General features: G+C 35.6%; 1 protein-coding gene across 2 annotated transcripts in view; it reads left to right on the top strand.

The window, feature by feature from the left end:
• TTC33 (tetratricopeptide repeat domain 33) overlaps positions 1–23,294 on the top strand; it is a 50,302-nt gene that overhangs the window by 18,236 nt on the left and 8,772 nt on the right. For both annotated transcript variants that reach the window (XM_042804737.1, XM_042804736.1), the window contains exons 3-4: positions 8,926–9,007; positions 20,408–20,539. In XM_042804737.1, coding sequence (XP_042660671.1) covers positions 8,926–9,007; positions 20,408–20,539 — 214 coding nt within the window. The remainder of the gene's footprint in view (positions 1–8,925; positions 9,008–20,407; positions 20,540–23,294) is intronic.

Below are 23,294 nucleotides of genomic sequence, written 5' to 3'. Positions count from 1 at the left end.
AGGCTATCTAAACAAATAATTCTCAAGACCAGAATACAACCTCAAAATTGCTTCAAATGCAGAATAACAGTTTTTCTTCTACATTTTTCTTTCTGCTGCTTTCAGAGGAAATATTGTTGAAACTATTTTGAGGAATTAAATCTTTGTATTTATTTAATGTCATGAAGTAAATTTTGTATTCAATTAAAACTTAATTTCAGCGATAAAAATACATTACTTCTCTGTGAATACTTAGAAAATTATAACTATTGCAATATCTGATACATGATTTATATTAATTTTCAGCTTTTGTTTATTATACTGAAATAATGAATTGATTTTACCAAAACTGTACAATTGCTACTCAAAGCTCGTAAAGTTATGACAGTCTGTTCTTATTGCTTAAATAATGAAATCACTTGTTCAGGAGTAATAAAACTTGGATTCCTCTTTTTTTTTATTTGAATTTCCATGTGTAAATCTCAGTTCTGCTCCTATTTACCAATGTTTTGGCTTCCTACAGAGCTTCTTCTCATAAAATTATAGTCAATACGCAATTTTAATTGTTATGTTAAATTATAAGGCTGGGATTTAACAAAGTACTCTATGTGTTTATAGATTGTTGCAGAGAAGCTTCTAGACCCTGTAGAGGGTTCCTTTGATGTTTTCTTTTTTACCACTTATCATCATACCTGAGACTAACATTGAACATTAAAGTGTTTGAAAATGGAGGGTTTTTTTAGTTATATGTATATAATTCACATTTATTGTTTTAAATGCTCTTAAATGAACTCGGTAGTTGTATGACATACTAAATGTTCTCTTGCGTGAGAATAATTCTTGGTGTGAAAGGTCTTGACAAGTTCTGTTCTTAAGCACTCTAATATGACTTAGGGTATATGTGAGTGTAACTGTTATTTCCTCTGTATCAACAACTGTTGTTAGCACTGCCTTTTTAACTAGAAAAATGATTGTTCTACTATGCGTTTAAGACAAAAAGTTACATTATATAACTTAGAACTATAGATGATGGAGAAATACAGGTAAAAGGTTTGTCTGTTTGTAAAGAAATAGTACACACTGGTGAATTCAGATCTTCATGGTTTATATTTACACACCTCTATGTTCTGTTTTGTAATTACCTGACAGTTTCATGTTAATAGATTACAGATAGAAATAGCTTATTTCTTTTGACTCCTCCTTAAGGTCAAACATTTATCCGTACTATAGTTTTTAACTTTCACATGGCACTGCAGTTTGTTAATATTTCTATAGTTAATCAAGTATACAGTTGGAGGCAGTAGGGTCTTGTGGTTTTCATGACACAACTAAACCAGCAAAACCACCACTTAATTGAAGGAAGCATAATAAATTCTTCCAATTCTGTTCCTCCACTCTGAATAATATCCTGCCTGGTGTCTAAGTTAAGAGCCTGTAGAGAGAACTTTGCTACTAATGCTATTAACCAGTCTCACTTAAAAATTACACTACAAAGTTCTTAATACCACCACAAATAATTAAAATTGGCTTGAACTTGTCAAATAAAATTACAGTTATTTTGATTATTTTGGGCATTTTTCTAGGGTCGTTTGCAAAAATAAGGAAGTTTTTGTGATTACAGTGTATTTCTTTGAGCTTCTGACAGTCTTCATGATGTAATCTTATTACAGGTAAGTAAATTGCTCAGTGTCATATCCTATAAGTTTTATATCAAATCTGTATTTCTAGGGAAAAAATAGGAAACAAGAGTGCCAAGGCCAGGTAGGTTCTGCAGCAAGGCTAGAAACAAAACTGTAGGCCACCCAATTTCTGGAATTTTACATGTGATTGACATGTTTAACTAAGGTTATATTTAGTAGTATGCAACTTGCTTGTTTTTTTCCATAACATATTTTTTTTTTAAAAGAAAAATATGTGCTTTAGTCTTGCTTCAACCAGTGCTTGTCAGTCAACTGTATAACTCTGTATTCATCAGAGTAATTATTTAATCTTTGAAGAATGAACACAAGCGTATGCATATACATGCTTGCCAAAGCTCTCCTGGAGGACAAAAGCCCTGAAATTGTGCACTCTGATAGCACCAGTATACAAGGCACAGGAACGAAAGTGATCTTCAGTCAGTAGTGAGGGAATTGATTAGCATATAGATGTGTTGCATCTGTGTTGCAAATTTTCTTGTCTCCTTACAGATGAGTGCAGTATCTGAATGGGGTGGGCCGTGAATCATCAGTGATTCATCAGACTATAAAGAAGTGTATCACAACTGAACATAAAATGTATTTGTGAAAGACAACCTATGGCAGACTGTCAAGTGTAGGCACTGTTCACTGCCCATCGTTACCTAGTACTCTGTAGCATTAACTCATCTGTCATTTGTCATTAAAATTATTTACTGCAGTATATTCCATTCTTGGGTCTCGGTAAAATAATTGTGAAGTAGTAGTGAGTGATTTTTTATGAGATTACTTTTTCATCTTGTATGTGAAGAAATTAAATGTTATTCCCATGTGAGGGAGAATGTCAAAGACAATACCAGAATCCTCGTTTTGTGACTTTCACTTCTCGATATTAGTCACAAGATCATCTTTTTTCAGTATTGGATTCCATGCCTTTTCTTTGACAAAGGTAGTTTCAAAAACTGTATTTGCCTAATAGATACAATGATAAAAAAGTGCCCATATTTACAGGTGTGGCTGAAATAAACATTAGGAAAATGGTCTGTGGAATTTATGTTAAAAACTTGATCTTGTAGTTTAGTGTGATGATAGGTTGCAATTGTTTTTGGCCTGTGATGAAATGGTATTTCCCATCTGTTCTTCTGTGGAAGTTCTTAAGTGAAGTAAGTCTTTTTGAATTATTTGTGTAGCTATTTAATTTTGTTGTATATTCAACAGATTTACTTGTAACAGAACTTTGTATTTGCTGTGCAGGAAAAGGTTCAGCTGTATAAACTGGAATTATTTTCACTATCTGCACCACTAGTCCAGATGTTGATGACCTGATATTGAGGGATCTAATATGTGCAAGAATAGTAACTCTGATGAATATTTATGCTTTGAAATAATGTGCATTAGCTATGTGCATGCCATTTTACCCCATGTTCAATTCAGTGTAGTTTACCTACTCGAAGGGCAGTTACAAGTTTGTGTATGGGCAGGTCCCATTGAAGAATTGTCATGTACCTCTTTAACTGTTCTGATTAGTGCGGTCATATCTAAATCAGCCCATTAAATGAAAATGTTTCATTGGAAGTTTTAGTATGTAGTAAAGCTGGTTTTAACTTTCTCCATGCATAATCAGAAGTAACATATAACTTTTTATTTACCATATAATAGCTATGCTTTTGAGCTGCAGTAATGATGATTCATCAGTAGTTCCAGAATTGTCTGCAATCAAGAAAAATAGGATTTGTAGAGTTGCTAAGACTTCAAAAGAACATTTACTATGGTACTTCATGCATTTAAAGACCTACCGACCTTGTGAAGGTTACCAGTGTGTCTAAAGGTGCTCTATGGAACTAACTATGGACAAGAATTTTCTGTGCACACTTAAGGAAACAATTTCCTTTTGCCTATTCCTACTCACTGTTCTTCTCTAGTTGCTTCTGTGAAGTGCCATACACCTCCCTCTCTACCCCCAGCAGAGGAAGCATTTTACTGTAAAAACTTAGCTGGGTTAGAGGACTCTGAAGTTGTTAAACACAAAAAAGTTCTGTTAAGTTCATCCTCCTTTACTTTTTTTTTGTTTTCCTCCTTCATGAGTTCTTTGACTCTTTTCTCCCACAGTCCAGCCCTGCATCATCTCCCAGCTTAAAAAGGGAAGTTTATTCCTATAATCAGCTTCTGCTTTGCTTTTAATTTCTCTTTGCTTTTCATGTACTCTGTGTAATTACTGGCTAGTGTTTTTCTCTAGCTTCCCTCCAAGTACGAATTTGGCCTTACATTAGACTAAAATTGTTCTAGCTGGTGTTTGTGGTGGCCAGACCATTCATGTTCATCCTCTACGATATGATATGAGTGTTTGACAATCTTTTAAAAATGTTTTTTTCCTCTTGCTTCCCTTAGCCCTGTCTAACCATGTTTTTCCTCATCCTCCTGTAACATATGATTGTAAGAGTGTCCCTCCAAGTCTCTAAGAATTCCCAGGATTTATGTTGCCCCATCTGATCTGCCTCTCTCCTAAAGGACTATCTCATTTTGTCTGAATTTGATATCATCTCATCTTTTCAGTATATCTTCATATATTTTCAGCGTTACTCTGAGCATGCCCCATCTCTATCTGTCCCTGAAGCATCAACTGTAGCAAGCTTATTGGAATTAAGCTGCAGTGATGTTTTTTAACATTATATATTTATCTGTATACATGTATATGTGTATATGTATGTATACACACACATATATATATGTATACTCAAAGCCTGATCTCTTTGTAACTTGAAAAGGGCTTTTGTTTTGTTTTGTTTTGTTTTGTTTTAAAAAACCCAGAAGCCTTCAATGAAATATTTTTTATGGAAATATGGATTTGTTTTAATGATTTTGTTTTAAGAGTTCAAGAGATCCTGTTTTCCCAGAAGTGATGTTGAAAAGGTGAAGTGTAAGCCTGAGATGTTTGTTTCAAAAGCTTAGCAAGCTGTAGTAAAACGTGCCAAGTCTGTGTAGCTGCCAGATGGTCAGTAGCACATCTGAAGATAGCACTTATAGTACTTTAGGGGAGCTATGAGATTTCATATGCTGTTAAACAAAAATTGGCAAGATCCATATATCTTCTACACTAAAGCCATCCCAGATGCATCCAGTTCTCAATAATTTATTCATTTTTATAGCACTGCAATAAAGAAAAGAAAATTACAATTAAGTTCTGGTTATAATTGTATATTTTTTGTGTAGCGAGGTATACTGTTTTACTGGAATCACTGTGGGTAGATAAAATTAAGTATATTGTATCTCTGTACTCACATAAATAGTAATTCAGTACTTCAAGATATGATAGTCTTTTCTTAAAAATGCTTTATATCACTGGAATTTAGATGCTTAGTTGCAATGTATGTACAGATTAGGAATTTACTATTGCTGAAAATACTAATTTGATACCCTGTAAAAATATCCTGTAACTTCTTTACTGTGACATTAGGTAAATTGTTATAGTAATTCCAGACATCTAAAAATTCATGGGTTTATTTGTGGTAAGGTTATATTTTGCTTAAAATTTGTTTTCATTTAGTGAACAGATAGTCATACTTCATCTTAAGTCATGTGTCACTGAGGTGTTGGTATTTTAGTATTATATAATCCTGAAGAACCCTAGGAGATCTTCTACTCCAACTCCTGCTCAAAGAAAGGTCAACTACAGCAAGTAGCTCAGGATGTTGTCCAGCTGGGTTTTGGATATCTCCAGCAATAGAGGTAGGGTTAAAGAGAATTTCCTGTGCTTCAGTGTGTGCCTGTTGCTTCTTGTGTTGTTGTTGGACATGACTAAGAAGAGTCTGGTTCCATCTTCTTTACTCCCTGCCCCCCTTCCAAATTCGGTATTTTTACACTTTGATAAGATCTGCCTTGAGCCTTCCCTTCTCCAGGCTGCATAGTCCCATCAGCCTATCCTTATATGACAGATGCTTCAGGGACTTAATCATCTTCCTGGCCCATTTCTGGACTCACTTCAGTATGTCCATGTGTCTCATACTGGGTAGCCCAGAACTGGACCTGGCACTTCACATGTGGTCTCACCAGAGCTGATGTGGATCACCTCTCTGTCTGTTGGTGATGCTAAGGCAGCCCAGCATGCTGATCGACTTTTGGCTCATACTCAACTTCTTTTCCCCCAGGACCCCCAGGTATTTTATCTGCAAAGCTGCTTTCCAGTCAGTAGGTCCCAGCCAACTGGTGCTTGGGATTAATCTCCACTTTGATAAATATGAGAGGTTACTGAAGGTTCATAGCATCACCAGTGGGTGGATCTGTGATTTTTGAGTCTCATTCTTGTTTCTGAGATGTTATTTTTGATACAAGTTGTTTTAATTTTTTAAGTGCTGTGTTTCATATCCCTTTTTCTGAAGTGACATAAGATTCGAATGCATGTTACTGTGCATCAGCTGTGCCATAGCATGTGTTCTGAACATGTGTGCTTTCTTTCCATGTCAGGCATATGGGAAGGAGTTCAGGTAGACTGCAGTGGAACAGCATTAAGCTAAAATTCATTACTTCTCTTTTGTCAGCCATGACATAGCAGTTCTTGCAGCTCAGCTGATGCATACAAGCTTGTTAGCTGTTAGTCACTTGACTGTATGTGAGCTTATTTACCTGCTAAGAAAAGAAATGGGAATAGCAAATTAAATACGCATTAAATTTGTGTTAATTAAACTCAAAGCAGATACCATACTTATATTGAAGTTTTCCTTTTCTAAACTAGTTCTCCCTCCTTATAATGGTAAAGGTCCCTTATAGTTCAGCTGAAAAAAGATACTGAGAGACAGTAGAATGATTGTGTTTTAATTATTTATTTTATGGCACTACCTCTGTGTTAGCTCACTTCTTATTTCAGCCAAGGTTTATGTTTTTTATAAAACATTTACTGGAACATTGGCTTTACAACTGTATCTTATATCCCCAAGCAACTTTTTCAGTAAGGTGTTTGATATTTAATTCTGTTTATAATCTTTTGTTCAAAAGAGTGAGGTAGAAAATTCTTTGATTAATTGACTATCTTTATAGAAAGGAATTTTTTCCTAAATTTGCATTACTAGAGTAAGCAACGTGGCTCAATTCCTTTTAACAAGAATGGTGTCCTTAGTTTTTCCTGGAACAATGATGGAAGCATATTTTTTCCTGAGTATTTAAAAGAACAGAACAGTCATGTTTTATTAGACTTTTTAAGGAGATATGTGCACTGAAAGGATCAATATTTCACAGCCACGTGGATATCTCCACAATGTAAACTGGTAATCAGCAGTCAGTCTCTTTGAGGAGGTGGTTCAGCATGTTCCTGCAGCCCTCTTACATTGTCTTCTGAGTCCTGGGAAGTGATTCCAACACTCTGTCACCAGTTCTCTTGGATCACGCTTTCTGAGGCTCACAGGCCTTTCATGAGGCCAGTCACAGAAAACAAGTAGCACATTTCTGTGAATGGACGAACTCTTTTCCCTTGCCCACCTTTATTCTGCTGGCAGACTGTTGACAGCAAAACCAAACAGGATTTGAGGGAATATTTGCTTATATTTGGTGCTCCTTTCAGAGGTAGCATGTTCTTGCTATGAGTTTTTAGCTCATTGAGGTTGACACTTTGAGCAGTGGTGTTCTCTCTATAGAAGTAAAAATGGAAGTTTCCTGAAATGCAGTTTTTATATTATATCTTTCTATTTGCAGAATGCCATTGTTGTCCCTTCCTTTCTGGTTACTGATTTCGTTACTGTATTTGCTCTGTTTTCCAAATCATCTGTTTCTAGATTTTTTTGCTACACTCACAGTATTGTGCACTGATACATGGCCAGGACACCACCTAACTGAGCTGAGGACTCCCCTTACTAATGTAGGTTTTATTGTGCTGTGTCTGTGCTAGTTCTTGAACAAAACTGTAATCTTCTATTCAAAAAGTAGTTCTTGCTAACTAAATGACAGCTTAAGGCTTCTACTGACATAAGTAGAAAATATGATGAGGTTCCCTTTGGTGTGAACACCTGCCCATGGGAAATGAACTGAGATGACAAATGCACAGATGGTGGCTGAATTTTCAGGAAATACGGAAATTTATTGAAACATCCTTTGCTTAGCACTCAAATTAACATCATACCTATCAGTGTCATTTACAGGCTAATGATACCTGATTCATAATGAGAGTTTGACTGCAGCTGCATTGCTTTTCCAATCTATTCTTCTATTCCCAGTTGGTTCAGAACTTTCTGAAGTCTTACGTGACTGCTCTGAAAAACCTGGAGGTGTAATACATGCCAGGGGAAGAGAAGGGGAAGGAAAAATGGGGCTTAGGGGAGAATAAAAACTGTTTACCTATGAAGTATGTGTGAAAATTACTTTAATTTTATCTGTATTATATTAAAGTGTCAATGTGTGTGTATCTATCAAGATTTCATGTGTTTACAGTGAAATTAATATAAATATAGGAGTTCCTACACAGTTCCATAATGAAGGTGGATTTTGAAAGAGATTCAGAGAACTTGTGACCCACCGCAGACTAGGTAATGTTAATCTGAGGCCACTTTTAGGGCTGAAAGACTGCACCTGTGTAACTGAGTCATCTTGTGCTGTTACAGTTCTTCAGTACAGTTCAAAACCCTAGTTTTCATTTGTCCAAGTTTTACCACGTTATTCAAGACGAAGACCTACTTATTACTGGCTTTGATCAACTCTTCTGTTTTGTTCTGTTTTCAAGAGGAGGGCAACATATTATGGAGCTACTGTATACCCTCTCAAAGTTGAGTGATTTCAGTATAGCTGCTTACTTTCAACTTCCTTCTTATATAAATATACCAAAGTTACTCAGATGTTTTTAGTATCTTACACTACCGAAATGCAGGAGGGCAATTTCTGTGTTTCAGCCTTTTTAGATGGAAAAGAAGTTTTAAATTATGACTGTAACAAGAAATACGGGGTTCAGATTATATTTCTTTATGCCTGACTAAGGATGATTTTGACAATGAGGGAAATTGGACTCAGTTCAAGATTTTTAGTTTTAATTTATTGCTTTGATACAGGTTTTGTAATGCTGAGTTGTAAATTTATTTGAGGCCAGTTGTACAGTAGTACTTAACACCCATTTTATCAGAAAAACAAATAGTCAGTTCCTGCAAAAGAGTTCAGCATGTCTTACAGGGAAGTGTTTCCAAAAATCATTAATACTAATGAGATGCTGTGGCACTGTATTTAGGACGTCAGGATATAAAGAGAAATATGTACTGTCTTTAAATGTAATGACACTGTAATATTGTTTTAACTACAGGTATCGAGAGGCCATTCACAAGTGGGATGAAGCACTTCAGTTAACTCCAGAGGATGCTACGCTCTATGAGATGAAATCGCAGGTAAATCGTGACAATTCTTTATCAGTTTAGAAATTAAAAAAGAAACCGTTGTCCTTGCAGTCAGATGCTTTGCAACATTGTATAGTTGATTGTAAGCATAAGCTACAGCAGGATTTGGGTTTTTCATTTTTCCCAACACAACAGAGTTTCTTTTAATAGGAATTAAAATAATGCTCTTATCTCAACCAACCACAATAAGCAACGTCTTTGTTAGGACATGGATTAGGATGTTACAGTGTGGAAAAAGCAACTGAAATATTTAAAAATTGCGTTGGGAGGAGCAAGGAGAGCCTTACTATGGTAGATTAGCAAGTTTGACCATTAAAAATCTCTCTGCTCTTTCTAAATATTTGGCTTAATACTATTAACGCTATTAGGGATCTGCTTAGCAGAGTAGCCTAGGACAAAACCCTGGCTGGGAGAGGGGCCCAAGAAAGCTGGTTAATATTCAAGGGTCACTGCCTCCTAGCTCAGGAGTGATGCATCCCAACAAAGAGGAAGTCAGGCAAGAATGCCAGGAGGCCTGCGGGGTTGGACAAGGAGCTCCTGCACAAGCTCCTGCACAACACAACAAGGAAGCCTACAGAGGGTGGAAGGAAGGACAGGAAGCCTGGGAGGAATTCAGAGAAACTGTCTGAGCAGCCAGGGATCAGGTTAGGAAGGCCAGAGCCCTGACAGAATGAAATCTCGCCAGGCACATCAAGGGCAGCAAAAAAAGCTTTTGTAGGTATGTTGGTGATAAAGGAAACTATGGAAAATGTGGACCTTGTCCAGAAGGAAATGGGAGACCTGATTATCCAGAACGTAGAAAAGACCAAGGTATTCAATGACTTTTTTGTTCAGCCTGGAGAAGAGAGGGCTCCGGAGAGACCTTAGAGCGGCCTTCCAGTGCTTAAAGGGGGCTACAGGAAAGGTGGGGAGGGACTCTTTGTCAGGGAGTGCAGGGATAGAACAAGGGGTAACGGTTTTAAACTGAAAGAGAACAGATTCAGATTAGAGATAAGGAAGAAATTCTTTCCTGTGAGGGTGGTGAGGCCCTGGCCCAGGGTGCCCAGAGCAGCTGTGGCTGCCCCCTCCCTGGAAGGGTTCCAGGCCAGGCTGGACGGGGCTTTGAGTGACCTGGTCTGGGGGAAGGTGGCCCTGCCCGTGGCAGGGGGGTTGGAACTGGATGGTCTTTAAGGTCCCTTCCAACCCAAACCATTCTGTAATTTTATGGTATGATTCTACCCACATTAAACAGGGGTATTGTATGCAAAAGGTATGCTTCAGTCTGTTTTCATATTAAGTGTTACATAGATTGATTAGTCTTGGAAAAGAGCATTAGCAGAGTATACTTATGATGTCAGTTCATCTGAGGCTTTATTTTTAAGCTGTTTTAAGGAAAAAGGCTTGCAGCCATTAATGCCTCACTAAAATAAGATCAGCTTGTAATTTTATTGTGTCTTTGTACGACTTAGATGGCAAAAGTGCCAGGATCCATTTTGGGTTGGGAAGCTTTTGTCTCCATCTGTATGCTGAGGTACAAAAATACTTTTTTTTTTTTTTTTTCTGTATTAAATAATGCTCTTCTGCAAAAATAGTTTGGATTGAGGATGGGAACAAGAAATGTATGGCTACATTCAACTAGCTGGACAAATTGGAATGGGAAAAATTATTTTTAGGAATGTAGCTACTCAAAATGTGGCTGAAAAATATATTGTTTAAAGTTAGGAGAAAGAAAAGAGAAAGTAAAAAGCAAGTGATACCATGGTTCCTCAGTGAATGTATTATGTAACTTTTAGGAATATCAATATATTGTTTAGTTTTTAAATCTTCATTGTTCCTGTAATCCATTTTTTGTATTAAAAAAAAAACAAAACCCAAAAAAACAACACTCCCCCTCCCCCCAAACCAACCAATCAAAAAAAATCCCCAAACCCCCCAACAGAACTGAAGAAGCAAAGCTGAGTATTTTTCAAGGTGTGGTGATGGGTCTTTTTTTCCAGGTTGCTATCATATCTCCGCTTCACAGTCTGTGAAGTGAAAGTTTGATTCTTCAAAAGAATCAACTGAATAATCAGAAGCTCATTTCAGTACAGTAATGCTGAAGGAGGCTTTTGTTTTATGTATCTGCAGAAGGTTTAGATCTTACTTGGTTTTGCATTTGGTTTGAGAAATACTTTATGTCTTTAAAGATTTTTCTTCCTGAATTATTTTGGGGGAAGTGGGTTGCTTTGTCAACATATCATATTCCTATAATGGATCCAGATAGACTGTGTTAGGAAGAACTCGGGGAGGGATACGTAGGAAGGATTGATTTCTCACTTGTTTTGTGAATTTGAATGGTATTGGTAATAAGACATGGTATTGTTTTTACTTTAAATCACTGAGCTTTTCTGGTGCAGTTGTCTCATTCTGTATCCTAGATGATGCTGAAATGTGGGCTTTTGTTCTCCCCACTTTCTCATCAGGCTAGATTTATAGTCAGTTATTTTTTCCTAACTTCTCAAACAGGAAACATATATCTTTAAAAAAAAAAAAAATTAAAATCTTTTAATGCGTGGTGTTCAAACCTTGGGGAAATTCTGCAGTGGTCTCTTAACTTGGGCATGCTTAGGATCAGATCTCTATGTTATTTAGATAGCATATTAGTATTTACAGATCTCCTATATGATTTAAGGTGCTTGACTCCTACATACTTCTTGAGTTCTGTGGTAAGAAAATATCTTTAACATATAAACCTCCATTGAATATTTACTTGTATTTGGATGCCTTTACGTCTATGCTAGCTTAAATAAAAGATCTGTTTAGCCTAGTATCCTGACAACTTCCAGCAGTGGTTGGCTGGGAAAGAGTCGTACAAATGGTACAAGCGTGTAGCACTACTTCCGCCATGTTACTTCTCCCAGCCTCCAGCAAGCTTTAGCCCTGGGACTCCTCTGTGTTTAGAAGTGCTTGAAAGATTTTTCTTCAACAAATCTGTCTAATTGCTTTCTGCTGTTGTGTAAAATTTTAGCATCTGCAGAGCTGTATGCCAAGGAGTTCCAAATACTAATTATGCACTATTGGAAGAGACAGAATAATACAATTCTATCTTAATTAGCAGCTTTCCAGGTTGCTGTAAAGGTTGTTAACTTTTATGTAGCTATTAATTTGTACATTTAATTTTTTACTCCAGTAGCAAAGAAATTCTTTTGAGATGTGAAAATGATATTGTTCCTGTAATTTTTTTTTTTAATGTAGTTTAAAAATTTAACTGTGTTTAATAAAACAGACTACCTAGTAGAAATTATTCTAGGTTGGAAAGAAATAGTTCATGTGCTCTGATGCTGGCTGCTTAACACAGGGGGTTTTTGAAGTAGCCTTTATTTTTCAATTAGAATTGTTTTTGTTTTTTTTTTTTACTTAATATCAAGAGAAAGCTGTTGAAAAGGACAGTTATGCTCAATGGGACAAATCAGTGGATGGATCTTTTGTAACTGTTTTCTATTACGATCTTACATGAATGCAGGAATTCAGCTAGCTCTCCAAAAGTACTCTATTTAATTGAAATTACACTAATATTAAAGAATTTCACAGTGGAAATGGGGAATTATGTTAATTTACCAGGATCAGAATATAATGTAGTGACTTACACAGACAAATGCTTACTACAACATCCTTCTATCAGTGCTGCAGCTTCAGTACCTAATACTAAGGAGTGGTTGCTTACTCGGCATCTCAGTCCCTGTGTTTCAGCTAGATGGCAAATGTGAGTTGGAGGAACAGACACACAGCTTTCGTGCTGACCAGAAGGAGCTGAGAAACGAGCTGCGTGACTCTGATTTTTCTTGTAAAATATCTTTGTCTGTCTAATGAAACCATTGGCAAGTAATGAAAGTTGAAAGAATAAAGGAAACCAGGCCTCTTGCTTTCACTATGCCTTTGCTTCCTTTCTGAAAGGGAGAGCAGTGCTAGGCAGCTGCACTGTTTCTCTTTGATTTCACTTTCTGATATTGCATAACACTTCTGTTATACTGTGAATGAGAACACAAGAAAAGTTTATGTACAAAATATGCATTTATAAAATGATTTATTGAATCTTTTTAACAAAACCTCTACATTGGTAACATCTCTTTTGTACGTGCAAGTAATTATTACAGATGTTTTTTACAGTATGACTTATGCTTACTGGAAGCTGATTAGTAGAACGCTTAATTTGATACCTTTCTGCTTTTAAAGTCACTAATGTGAGCTGTGAAAATCTGTTTTTGCCAAAATAGGAATATGTAATTAATTCAAAAAATACTGTGGTTAATATTTAAACGATACTGTTTTAGAGCTGACTCTGTTATTCCAATCCAGCATACCAGCACAAATACTGCAGCAATTATTGTGTAGCTAAATGAGAAAGTTTTAGTAGCTCCAGATTTGGAAGAACTGTACACCAGCGTCAGCAAGGGCTTGACCATCATTGGGCCTATGAAAATCTGTCTGTCTTGGTATGTGAGTCACATACTACAGGAGGTGATTCATTTTAAGAATGACTTTGTGCGATATGCAGAGATTCTTTATGGTCTTTGCTAATGTTGTTTCAATGAGGAGAAATCTCCTCATGAGGTAATTTCTTTTGAGAATTAATATTGAATGGAGTGTTTTGCATGGGCTTGGATATCTATATCCTGTTAGATTTATTAAGACAATCTTATGTTCGGTTATACAGCAGCTTCCCAGTTCATCGGTATTTCCTTTCTCAGCAGCAAATTTAACATTTTAAATACCCTATTGTTTAATGTGCAGCTCAGATAAATATGCTAATGACACAGTAGGAATCTGTAAATATTTATGGTAAGTTTTTAAAGATCTGTATTTTAACAGATGTAGGACAAACGTCTTTCAGTATTTCTGAAGAGCGGAAATAGTTTCTAAAGTTCCCAGTTGTCACTGACACTTGCAGTAAGTGTGTTTCCAGAAAAACATATGGGAATTGTGGAATTGCTCAACTGCTTTAAAACCCCATAAATGTTGATGAGATTTTTTCCAATCCTGTCAGCTCTCTGTGATCCATTTAAAGACAGATTAATATGGTCTGTGGCGAAGTTAGGGATGCACTTAAACTGTTCTTTGGATGTGAGATCTTTCAGTGTATATACTTGATATTCTGTTACCAGCCTAAACTGCTCACCTATTGCAAGAGCAATGAGTGCAAGTAAATATTTATGCAAGCAATTAATTTCTATATTTTTGTTTCAAAAAATAAAATCTTAAAAAAAAAAACAAAAACACCCACAAACAACAACAGCTGAGTGTTGATTCTAGTATTAGGTAAGTAGTATCATAAGTATATTGAAAGGAATGTATGAAGACTACCTATACTAATGCAGTCACTAAGGCTGCTTGAAATTTGTTATGGACTAAGTTTCTTAAACATTGACTGGATTATTTTATTGCTGCTTTGAATTACAAAGATGGAGGAACAGGCTTTGAGAAATCCTTTGAATTTGGGTCTGAACATTTATATGCTGGACCACATGAGACTCTTTCTTAGGTGAAGAGAGATATCAAAGGATTTACTAGATTTTGAGATATATATATATATATATATATCAAACGAACTGTATTAGGAATCAGTCTGCATTCTATACCACTCCTGAGAATTTACCTGATTCATGTTGCTCATCCAATGATACTTCCACATCAGATCTCAGATAACATTGTCAAACACGCTGTACAACTGTGACAGGATTCCTAAGGTACACAATACAACATATTTATAGAAAATAGTAAATAAAAATTTAAACAGTCAGGTTTATCCCCATTTAAAAAGCTTTTTGGATATTTGTCATCAGCTGTCTGAGGATCTAGTTTCTCTACAACCCTGCACCCTCAATTTGCATTCATTGAACAGGACTGTGATTTCAGATATAGGTCTTTCTTTTTTTTTTTATTTTAATAGGCCAAACCCATCATACTCATATTCAAATCATTCAATTTCCCCTCTTCTAAATGTTTCCTTAATCTTGAACTCAGTGAAGAAGTAGTATCATCTTCCACCCATCCTTTTTCCTGCTGAAGAAATTATAAGGTTCCTAAGATGTGACCAGACTCACAATCTCAAATTTAGATTATAACAGATCAGCTAACAATTGCTGATTATTTTTAAATGTTTGTTTGTTTGTTTTAAACTGTGGTGTAGTGAGAAGACTTTACCATCAAAACATTGATGTAAACTCCAGAAAGCTACGTAGCAAAAAGCATTGCTGTGTGGTGCAGCAGTAATTCTTTACAGCATGGATATATGTAAACTACTTATGGGTAGGAAGAATTTTATTCATAAGTGTTTTGAAATGGGTTTCTGGATGGAAGAAGGATTTGGGTCAGTTTCACTGGACTTGGAATGTAGCTATATACAGTGATTCAGCTTCAGACTAGTGAGTGAGCTCATCTAAAATCAGGACTTACTCAGATTCATAACACTGCCAAAATATTGTGGGTAGGACAGGATTGGTCATTCTACTGACTGGATTTTTAATACTTGGTCAGTCTCCCAGTTGCTATGTTTAATTAGGATTTTGCCACTGAGTTCTTATAATTCTTCTAATCTGCCTCATATTTTTTTTTTTTTTTAAGCTAGATCTATTAAACTAAGTCATTGTAGTGTCATGGGTGTTCTTTGTTTTAGTGCATGTGATAACGGTAAGTCTATGTTGGAATAAAGTAAATTCTGAAATTCCACCTACTGAACATCTTTATAAGACGTTTCCCTCTAGTCATTTTTTAATATGTATGCGCGTGAGAGTCTTGAGATGTTTTTTCTGCTTTGTAAGAGTATTTTTTTCTAATTGTTTGATTAGCTTTAAGAACGTTTTCTAATGAAGTGTCGTCAGTATAATTGGAAAATAAATCAAATACGCAATGAGATTACTTAACTGTGAAACCTGAGTGCCATTCTGCTAATGAAGTTTGCAAAACAAAATTCATCTGAGAAATTAGTTTGAGAGCAACAGGAAAGGAATAGAATCTTAGTGTGTCAGCTCTTAAATGAATGTTCATAAAAAAACACACACATCCTCATCTTTACCTTAGGTGATTCTGGCAAAATAGCCCTTTTATGTCATAGCTTTCTTCAAAATAGATGAAAAACCTGTTTTGCTGATAGGATTGTCTCTTTTATGAAGGTTTTCCCTGTCACAATTTTGGTAAGTAAAAGCTTAATATCTTCATGTTCTCAAATGACAAGGTTATATTCATGCATTTTTTCTGAATGCATGGCCATCCAAAGACTCTTAAGTTGATGCTAAAACATTGAGGAAGAAGGGTTTAGATGGAGTTTTCAGTGATACCTGTTTCCTCTGTAAAGCATGTTGCTGTTTGTCTGATCATCGAAGAATACCCGAATGCAACTGAATTAGTTTCTCTAAAAAGTAAACATCTGTTTAAGAAAGAAATGTTATGTCTGAGTACTCTATTACAATGTTTGTGACCTTTTTAGAATAATGCTTGCTTGTTCCTGTTTTTACTAGTAATCTGAATGTTTTGCAGGAAGTAACTAGCAAAGGGTGACAATGGTCTCTGCTGTCAAAAAGCCCCACCAAAACCACATTGAAATCAGTGTAAATGTAACTTGAATCAAAAGAGATTGCACAAAGTTACTGATGAAATTGTATAATTGGATGCATGTCTGGATTAATGCTGATGATGCCTAGCAGTTTAGAATCAATTGTACTGAGGTAGTCCATAAAGGATTAAAAGGGTGTCAAGAGTTTGTAAGTACAGTAGAGCTCCCAACAAGAAACATTCCCCGCATAGAACTCCGAGTTCATTCTTGAAAGGAATTCAACCAAATCAAAGAACATGCTTAATTTGGAGGGAGCCACCGGGTGCGTGTTCTATTTATTATTTTTTCTACAGAATAACTATTTTAAAACAGTTACTGAAGTTAAATGTCTAAATGTAAACAAACTTACACAGGTAATAAGTTACTGTGATTATGAGATAAAATTGAACACAGGTAAGAGTAGCAGCAAGTGTTCTGCTCAAACTGGGTATAGGGACTGCTACTGGGTTCCAGATTCATGTTTCAGTCACACATCTGAATTAAAAGGTAATAGTTTTCTCATCTGCTCAAGTATTTCAAGCATATGGGCTGAAATGAAAGAAGACCTGGGGGCATCTTTGTAAGAAGCATAAAAATAGACCATTATGCTGATGATACCACGTTGGAGCAAATAAAATAACTTACTCAAAAAGAGGTAAATGAAAGGAAACACATAATATGGATTCTCGAGAGGATAAGGTAAAGTTTATAGGGAGAAAATGAGAGCAAGACTTTGAACAAGACATTGAGTGTCTAGTTTTTTATTAAGTCAGTTGGACTTTGGTCCATTATAGTGTGGTATGTAGGGAACAAGGAAACCAACAGTAAAGAGAATGTAATCAAGAGAAAGAAGAGAGTTTTGCAGATAGCAAAATAACCTTGCTCTTATACAAGGCATAAATGTAGCCTGAGTTTATGTGAAGGAAAATGAAAAATTACACTGGCATGGTAATGACAGCACTACAGGTAAAAGAAACTAAGATGATTGGGGAAGGAGGCAAGATCTGAAATGCCATGAAAACAGTATTTCAGAGTATCTGCATCCTTTAAGATAAGCCTCACATCTTGTATTGTCATGCAGAAGTCAAGATTATTATATTATATTAATTACATTACATTACATTATTAAAGTATGTATGAATACTGAAGTATATGTTGTGCATGAAATGCTATCTAAGGAATTAGAAGTATGATTGTGGGTTTTTGGTAGCCTGATAATTCTTATGATCTACCACCTGGTTTCCCCGTTTTTGGACACACACTGTCTAAGGGGCCGATGTGTAAGGGGTGACAATAACCTTTTAGGTACTTACCATATTAGTGAAATGGAGACCACACTGGTCTCTTATTGGGGGATGATGTATATACACATAGATTTGGTGCTTGATGTGACTGCATGTTGAACTGTGACAGGCATGGTGTATGACAAAGGAGCTACAGCACACGTGGTTCCTGTCAGGCTTTGTCTTGGCCATGTCGCCTGCCCCAGTGAAAGGACTGAAGAACTCTTGTCAAATCTGTGCAGAAGAAAACTTTATGCTAGCAGTGGTTTTTCATTCTTTTTTCAGCATGACTTTCCAGGCATGGAATAACGTGAGTGTTTGCTGGTTAAGTTTTCAAGTAGCAGTGGTATCTGGCATACAGAGGTTTTTCATTAAAGTGATAATAATATCACAAGTAGATTAACACAAGACAAGGCTGCACACAATCAAGTCTGCCATCATATGTTCATTTTGATGAATTCTTCACTTGAAAACAAAAGTGCAGGAAAATGGTATGCATTAATGAATTTATTATTTTATGATGACTGACAAGTTTAGCTGAGTCATTTTATTAATAACTGGAAAAAACACCTGTGCTGGACAAAATGCATATACATTGAAATTTGTATTTCTATGAATGTACCTTGAGAAACTGATGCCAATTACTAGAAGCACAGTAATTACCAACATGATCTGGAAGAGCATTTTTAAAGCAACTGTCTAAATTAGTACACACAACAGTCATATATAGATGAAAGTGGAAGTATGTCTTTTATTAGTGAGGTCACAATTCAGTAAACAAAGCAGAAGAAAGTCATTAAAAACTACAGAAGATTTCCTAAATACTTACATAGATGTTTTGGAATTGTGTTGCAGTAGAAAGTACTGGTAGGAAGTACTGATGCATAAAAATGTTCAGGTCAGTGTATACTTGGATTTGTATTCTCTTATGAGAATAAATATGTTAAGTGTTTAATGTAAAAGCTAGCTGATAGATGCAGAATCACTTAATCTTGGTAGGATATACACCTATCCAGTAGTAACAGTTTGATTCAGTTCATAGGTATGCTGCAGATAAGAGAAACTGCACACAAAAATGCAGTTGAACTGAAAGTTTTGGAAAAATAGTATTAATTACAAACTTTATTTACAAAGCACAGTCATTGAGAACTGATAAGGAAAAAAGGGAAAATGACATGACATACAACTTTTTTTTTTTAAAAAAAAGATTTTTAGGTACTTCTAAATTACAGTGTACAGCCTTTTAAATGGAATTAAAGAGAACCCATAGGACTAGTCTTCAGAAAAATTTAGGCTTACTAAAACAGCATAAGTATGGATCCGAAGGTTTTATTGGAAGCTATACTTGCTGTGTTTCTTGTGTACAGGATTACCTTCTGTAGTAAAGCTATTTTTTTTTTTTACTGTACTCACCCTAGTGTGGTGCAAATACTGTATGTTGATTAAAGTACATATTCAAGATTATTTCATTTGAATTCTCCTCTATTCCACACTTATATATTTATCTATTTAATATATCATAGAACAGTAAGGTTAAATAAATGCTTTTTACACTTCAGCAATAGTCCTAATATGTTCTAGTATTATTCATCATACTTGTGGGTCAGTTGGGATGAAAGTGGTTGCCCAGACATGAGTCTTACTCTTGTGGTTGACATTCTCATCATACTGGAGGAATGCAGTTGTCATTTGTTTCTTATATTGGTATCTATTACCATAGCATGTGGGTGTCTGAAATCATGATCTCAGAATGATGCAGGTTTTCAGGTAATGTGCCAATCTCATGGTGGTCTTGGAAAAATAAGGCAAGCTTTGAGCCATGTTATGTATTGTTAACTGGTTTATAGGCCTAGTTATGGAGATTCAATGCAAGGAGTAGAATACTATGGTAACAGGATGACACTAACCTGTACTGCTGAGTAAAAGAGATTGCCACATTCAGAAACTACTCTTTTTTTTTTTTTTTTTTTTTTAGTGTAGGTGACTTCATGTCTAAGTTAGGCTTTGCTGTTGCAGAATGCTTAGTCTCCAAATACAAGAGTCACTGTTAAGGTCTGTTTCCATGCTGAATTACAGGGATTTTTTCTATAATTATATCATGTGCACTGCAACTGTATTTGGTAGATTTCAGTCTTCTATTAAAAAATAAAAATACAACCTAGAAAATTTTCAACAATACTTGATTATTTCTTGTGTTTAACTCTGAATGTGTTTGACCTTCAGTGTATTCTGTTATGCTTTTACACAGTGTGGGGTTCGTAGGGAGGAAGGGAGAGGGAGGCACACCTTCCGAAGCAATTAATCTACTTCTAAGAGAGTTGCTTAAATAATTCAGATGAATCATCCTCTAGCATGCCTGTTTCTCTCTGTGGGCTATGAAATGTGTCTAGGTGACCATCTGAGATTAGACAACTAACATTTAAACAAGAAAAAGCTAGGTAAAATGAACCTGTCCTTAGTTATTGAAACAATGATGGCTGCCTTGGTAATCCCAGAAAATTTATAATTATGTTTTCAATTTTGTTTATTCTTTTTCCTCTTACTTTTCTTTTTCTGTCATAGGTCCTGATGTCTTTACATGAAATGTTCCCAGCAGTGCATGCAGCAGAAATGGCTGTCCAGAGAAACCCACGTTCCTGGGATGCCTGGCAGACTTTGGGACGTGCCCAGCTTGGATTAGGAGAGATAGCACTGGTAGGAAAACAAACAACATTAATATGCTAACTTTGTAAACCACATCATCAGAGTTGTGTGAGAGAATGAAAGTAGAAAAATATCAAGGTAGCTGAATATCCTTATGTAACCTGAAAGCAGGCAAGGCAAAAGGTTGTTATTTATCTCCGGTATTCACTCTACTTTGGTTTTTTTCACAGATACTTCCTGTGTGGTTTTGTTGCTGGGCTTGTGGAAGACCTGCCTAGCTCAAAGGCTTTTGTGTTGTATACTATATTTACATAGTGGCTTTATGCAATAGAATAATTATGTTCACATAACTACACATACTACATTCTGGGTACTGTACTGCTACAGCACAGCTCACCATAAAGATGAAAGTATTGTGAAGTCCCAGTTGGTATTCAGGCTCAGTTATATATGTGCCTGCTAATAAAAATCTAGGGTCTTGTTTTCTCTGGTTTGTACTCCCCTGCTTCAGGTGTAGCAAATCATGTGTGCTTATGCTTTCTTGTAGCTCCTTGACCCCAAATGGTGGCTGAATTTGCTTCTTTTCTTAATAAGACAGCAAAAAGGCTGGGATGCTCTGCAGTAGTTGAAGTGCATCTTTACTCTAGCTGCAGCTGTATGCCATGGTGCTGTGTTGGATACATAATAAGATGCAGATAGAGACTTACCCCATGTCAGATCACCCTCTGACTATAGACTATACACCTGTAAATAACATTTGGTGTTAATAGTTTTCTGCTAGTGAGTGCGGAAATATAGTGAGTGAATGTTTTATGAATGTGTCTTTAATTCAGAAGTCCTTTAGAAAAATAAATCATCGTGAGCTCTCAGATAAAAAAAAATAATAGTTTTATTTCTGGTAAAAAAAGAAGTATCTGTGTGCTGGTTTTGATACAAATAAATTTGTCATTAATTTAGGAGGTTTTGCAAAGTTACAGTGTTTGGATGGAAAATTCTCAAGAATAAAAAAAACCCCTATTTTTTAGAGAGAGGCTAAACAGATCATGGAAACCCTTTTTTTTTTTTTTTAATGTAGCAGGGAGCAGTGTTTAAAAAAAAAAAAAAAACAAAAAAACAAAAAACCCCAAACAAACAAACAAACTATGAGAATAATGTAAGACAAAGCTGTGTGTTGCAGATGTGTGGTGTGCTATCTTACGTTGCAGTAACATAATGTGAAATATTTAATGTAAGTACATGTATATCTGCATCACATATCTAGTCACATTCCATGGCTTTTGTGGTGTAGAAGGTAAGAGTAGGTGGTCTGTCCTGTCTGGATCTACAATCTATATTTTTTTTTTTTCCTTTTAAGTGTCTGAAATTGTTGCTGTATATTATGTCTGAGATTTTTAAATGCATTAGCCTCAGGAAATTCAAAGGTTTATTTCCTGCAAGGAGCCTATGTATCTGTTGGTCCTTATTTTGTTAAAAGTCCTGCAGTTACTGTAATGTGAATTACACATATTGATATAATATAAAAACCCATACTGGTTATACCACCAGGTCTGGTCACCAAATCCTATAAGCTTTCTCTACGTTGGCAAGTCACACCACACCAACAGGAGTGGATATCTTGAGTTAGTGCTGTAGACCCAGTGTTCATGTTACATTAATTTTGTTTTACTTCATCTGCTCTCCTGGAGTGCATTGTTGAGTTTAATCAGTTTATGTAGTCTGAGACTATTCCATGGTGCAAATCAAATCATTTTATGTGTGAACAATCAGAGATTTGCATCAAAGCACATTATTCATCTGAAACAAAACACTAATATAGGTGCTCATGTAATTGTTATATTGACCATACTGTAGGCAGCCCAGAGGTGGGTAAGCTCCTGTTGTTGTTATCAGTGCTTTAATACTGGGTGTTTCTACTTTTTTGCCTTTCTGTCTTTAAGGCATATTGAATTCTGATGAATATGCTCTCACACACAGAGCAGAACATATGCAGTTATTCTAAAATGCAGATAATGTTCGCTATTTGTTTTTTGAACCAGTGTTTTTTTAAGGAATCTTTGAATTTTTAAAGAATCTTAAAAGGCTAAGACTGGAGGAATCTTAGGAGGTTAAATAATTTCATAATTATCGAACCTGTGGAGGCTTCTTGACCAGGTGATCTAAGTCATAATTATTCTTTTCCCATTAGCTTTTCATTACCATGATTTCTAATTTTTCACTGCATTGTAGTTTTTACAAAGAACATTTAATAAAGCATAAATGTCAGGGCTTTTTAGTAATGTTTGAGATTTGGGAATTACCACCCTTCTCAAGAGCAGCTTCTGCTGTTTCTTTGTTTGTTTTCTCCCCCCTCGGTGTCTGTCTTCACTACCCACATCCTGCCAAATGGTCTGTTGTAAATATTTTTATTTCTTCACAATGAATGATGTACTTTTTCTTGGGAAAAAATGTAAGGTATTTTAATTTCAAGTTTCCTAGGTCTAAAATACAGCTTCCAAACAAATCTAATTTATATTATGAGCTGTATAACATATTCATTTCTTGCAAACAAAGGAAGATTTGTTTTGGTTTGGTTTTGTCAAACTTGTGACAGAAAGAGTGAGATAAATTAGCCCCTTTCTATTTAGCTTTTACAAAAGCTGTTTGATCTTTTTTGTGAATTTACTAAATGGGGTAGTTCAACAGTAATACTTAAAAGTGAGCATGCAGAACATTATTTCTGTAAAGACAGAAATTTTTTAAATACTACAAATCAGCTTGCAAGAGCACACCCAAGTAAACTTTGCAATGTGAATGTAGAAACTGTAGA

This window comes from Tyto alba, unplaced genomic scaffold, assembly GCF_018691265.1.
Source record: "Tyto alba isolate M040663 unplaced genomic scaffold, T.alba_DEE_v4.0 Super-Scaffold_42, whole genome shotgun sequence".
NCBI lineage: Eukaryota > Metazoa > Chordata > Aves > Strigiformes > Tytonidae > Tyto > Tyto alba.
Note: the sequence above shows the minus strand (reverse complement) of the source record. Positions and strands in the feature narration are given on the sequence as shown.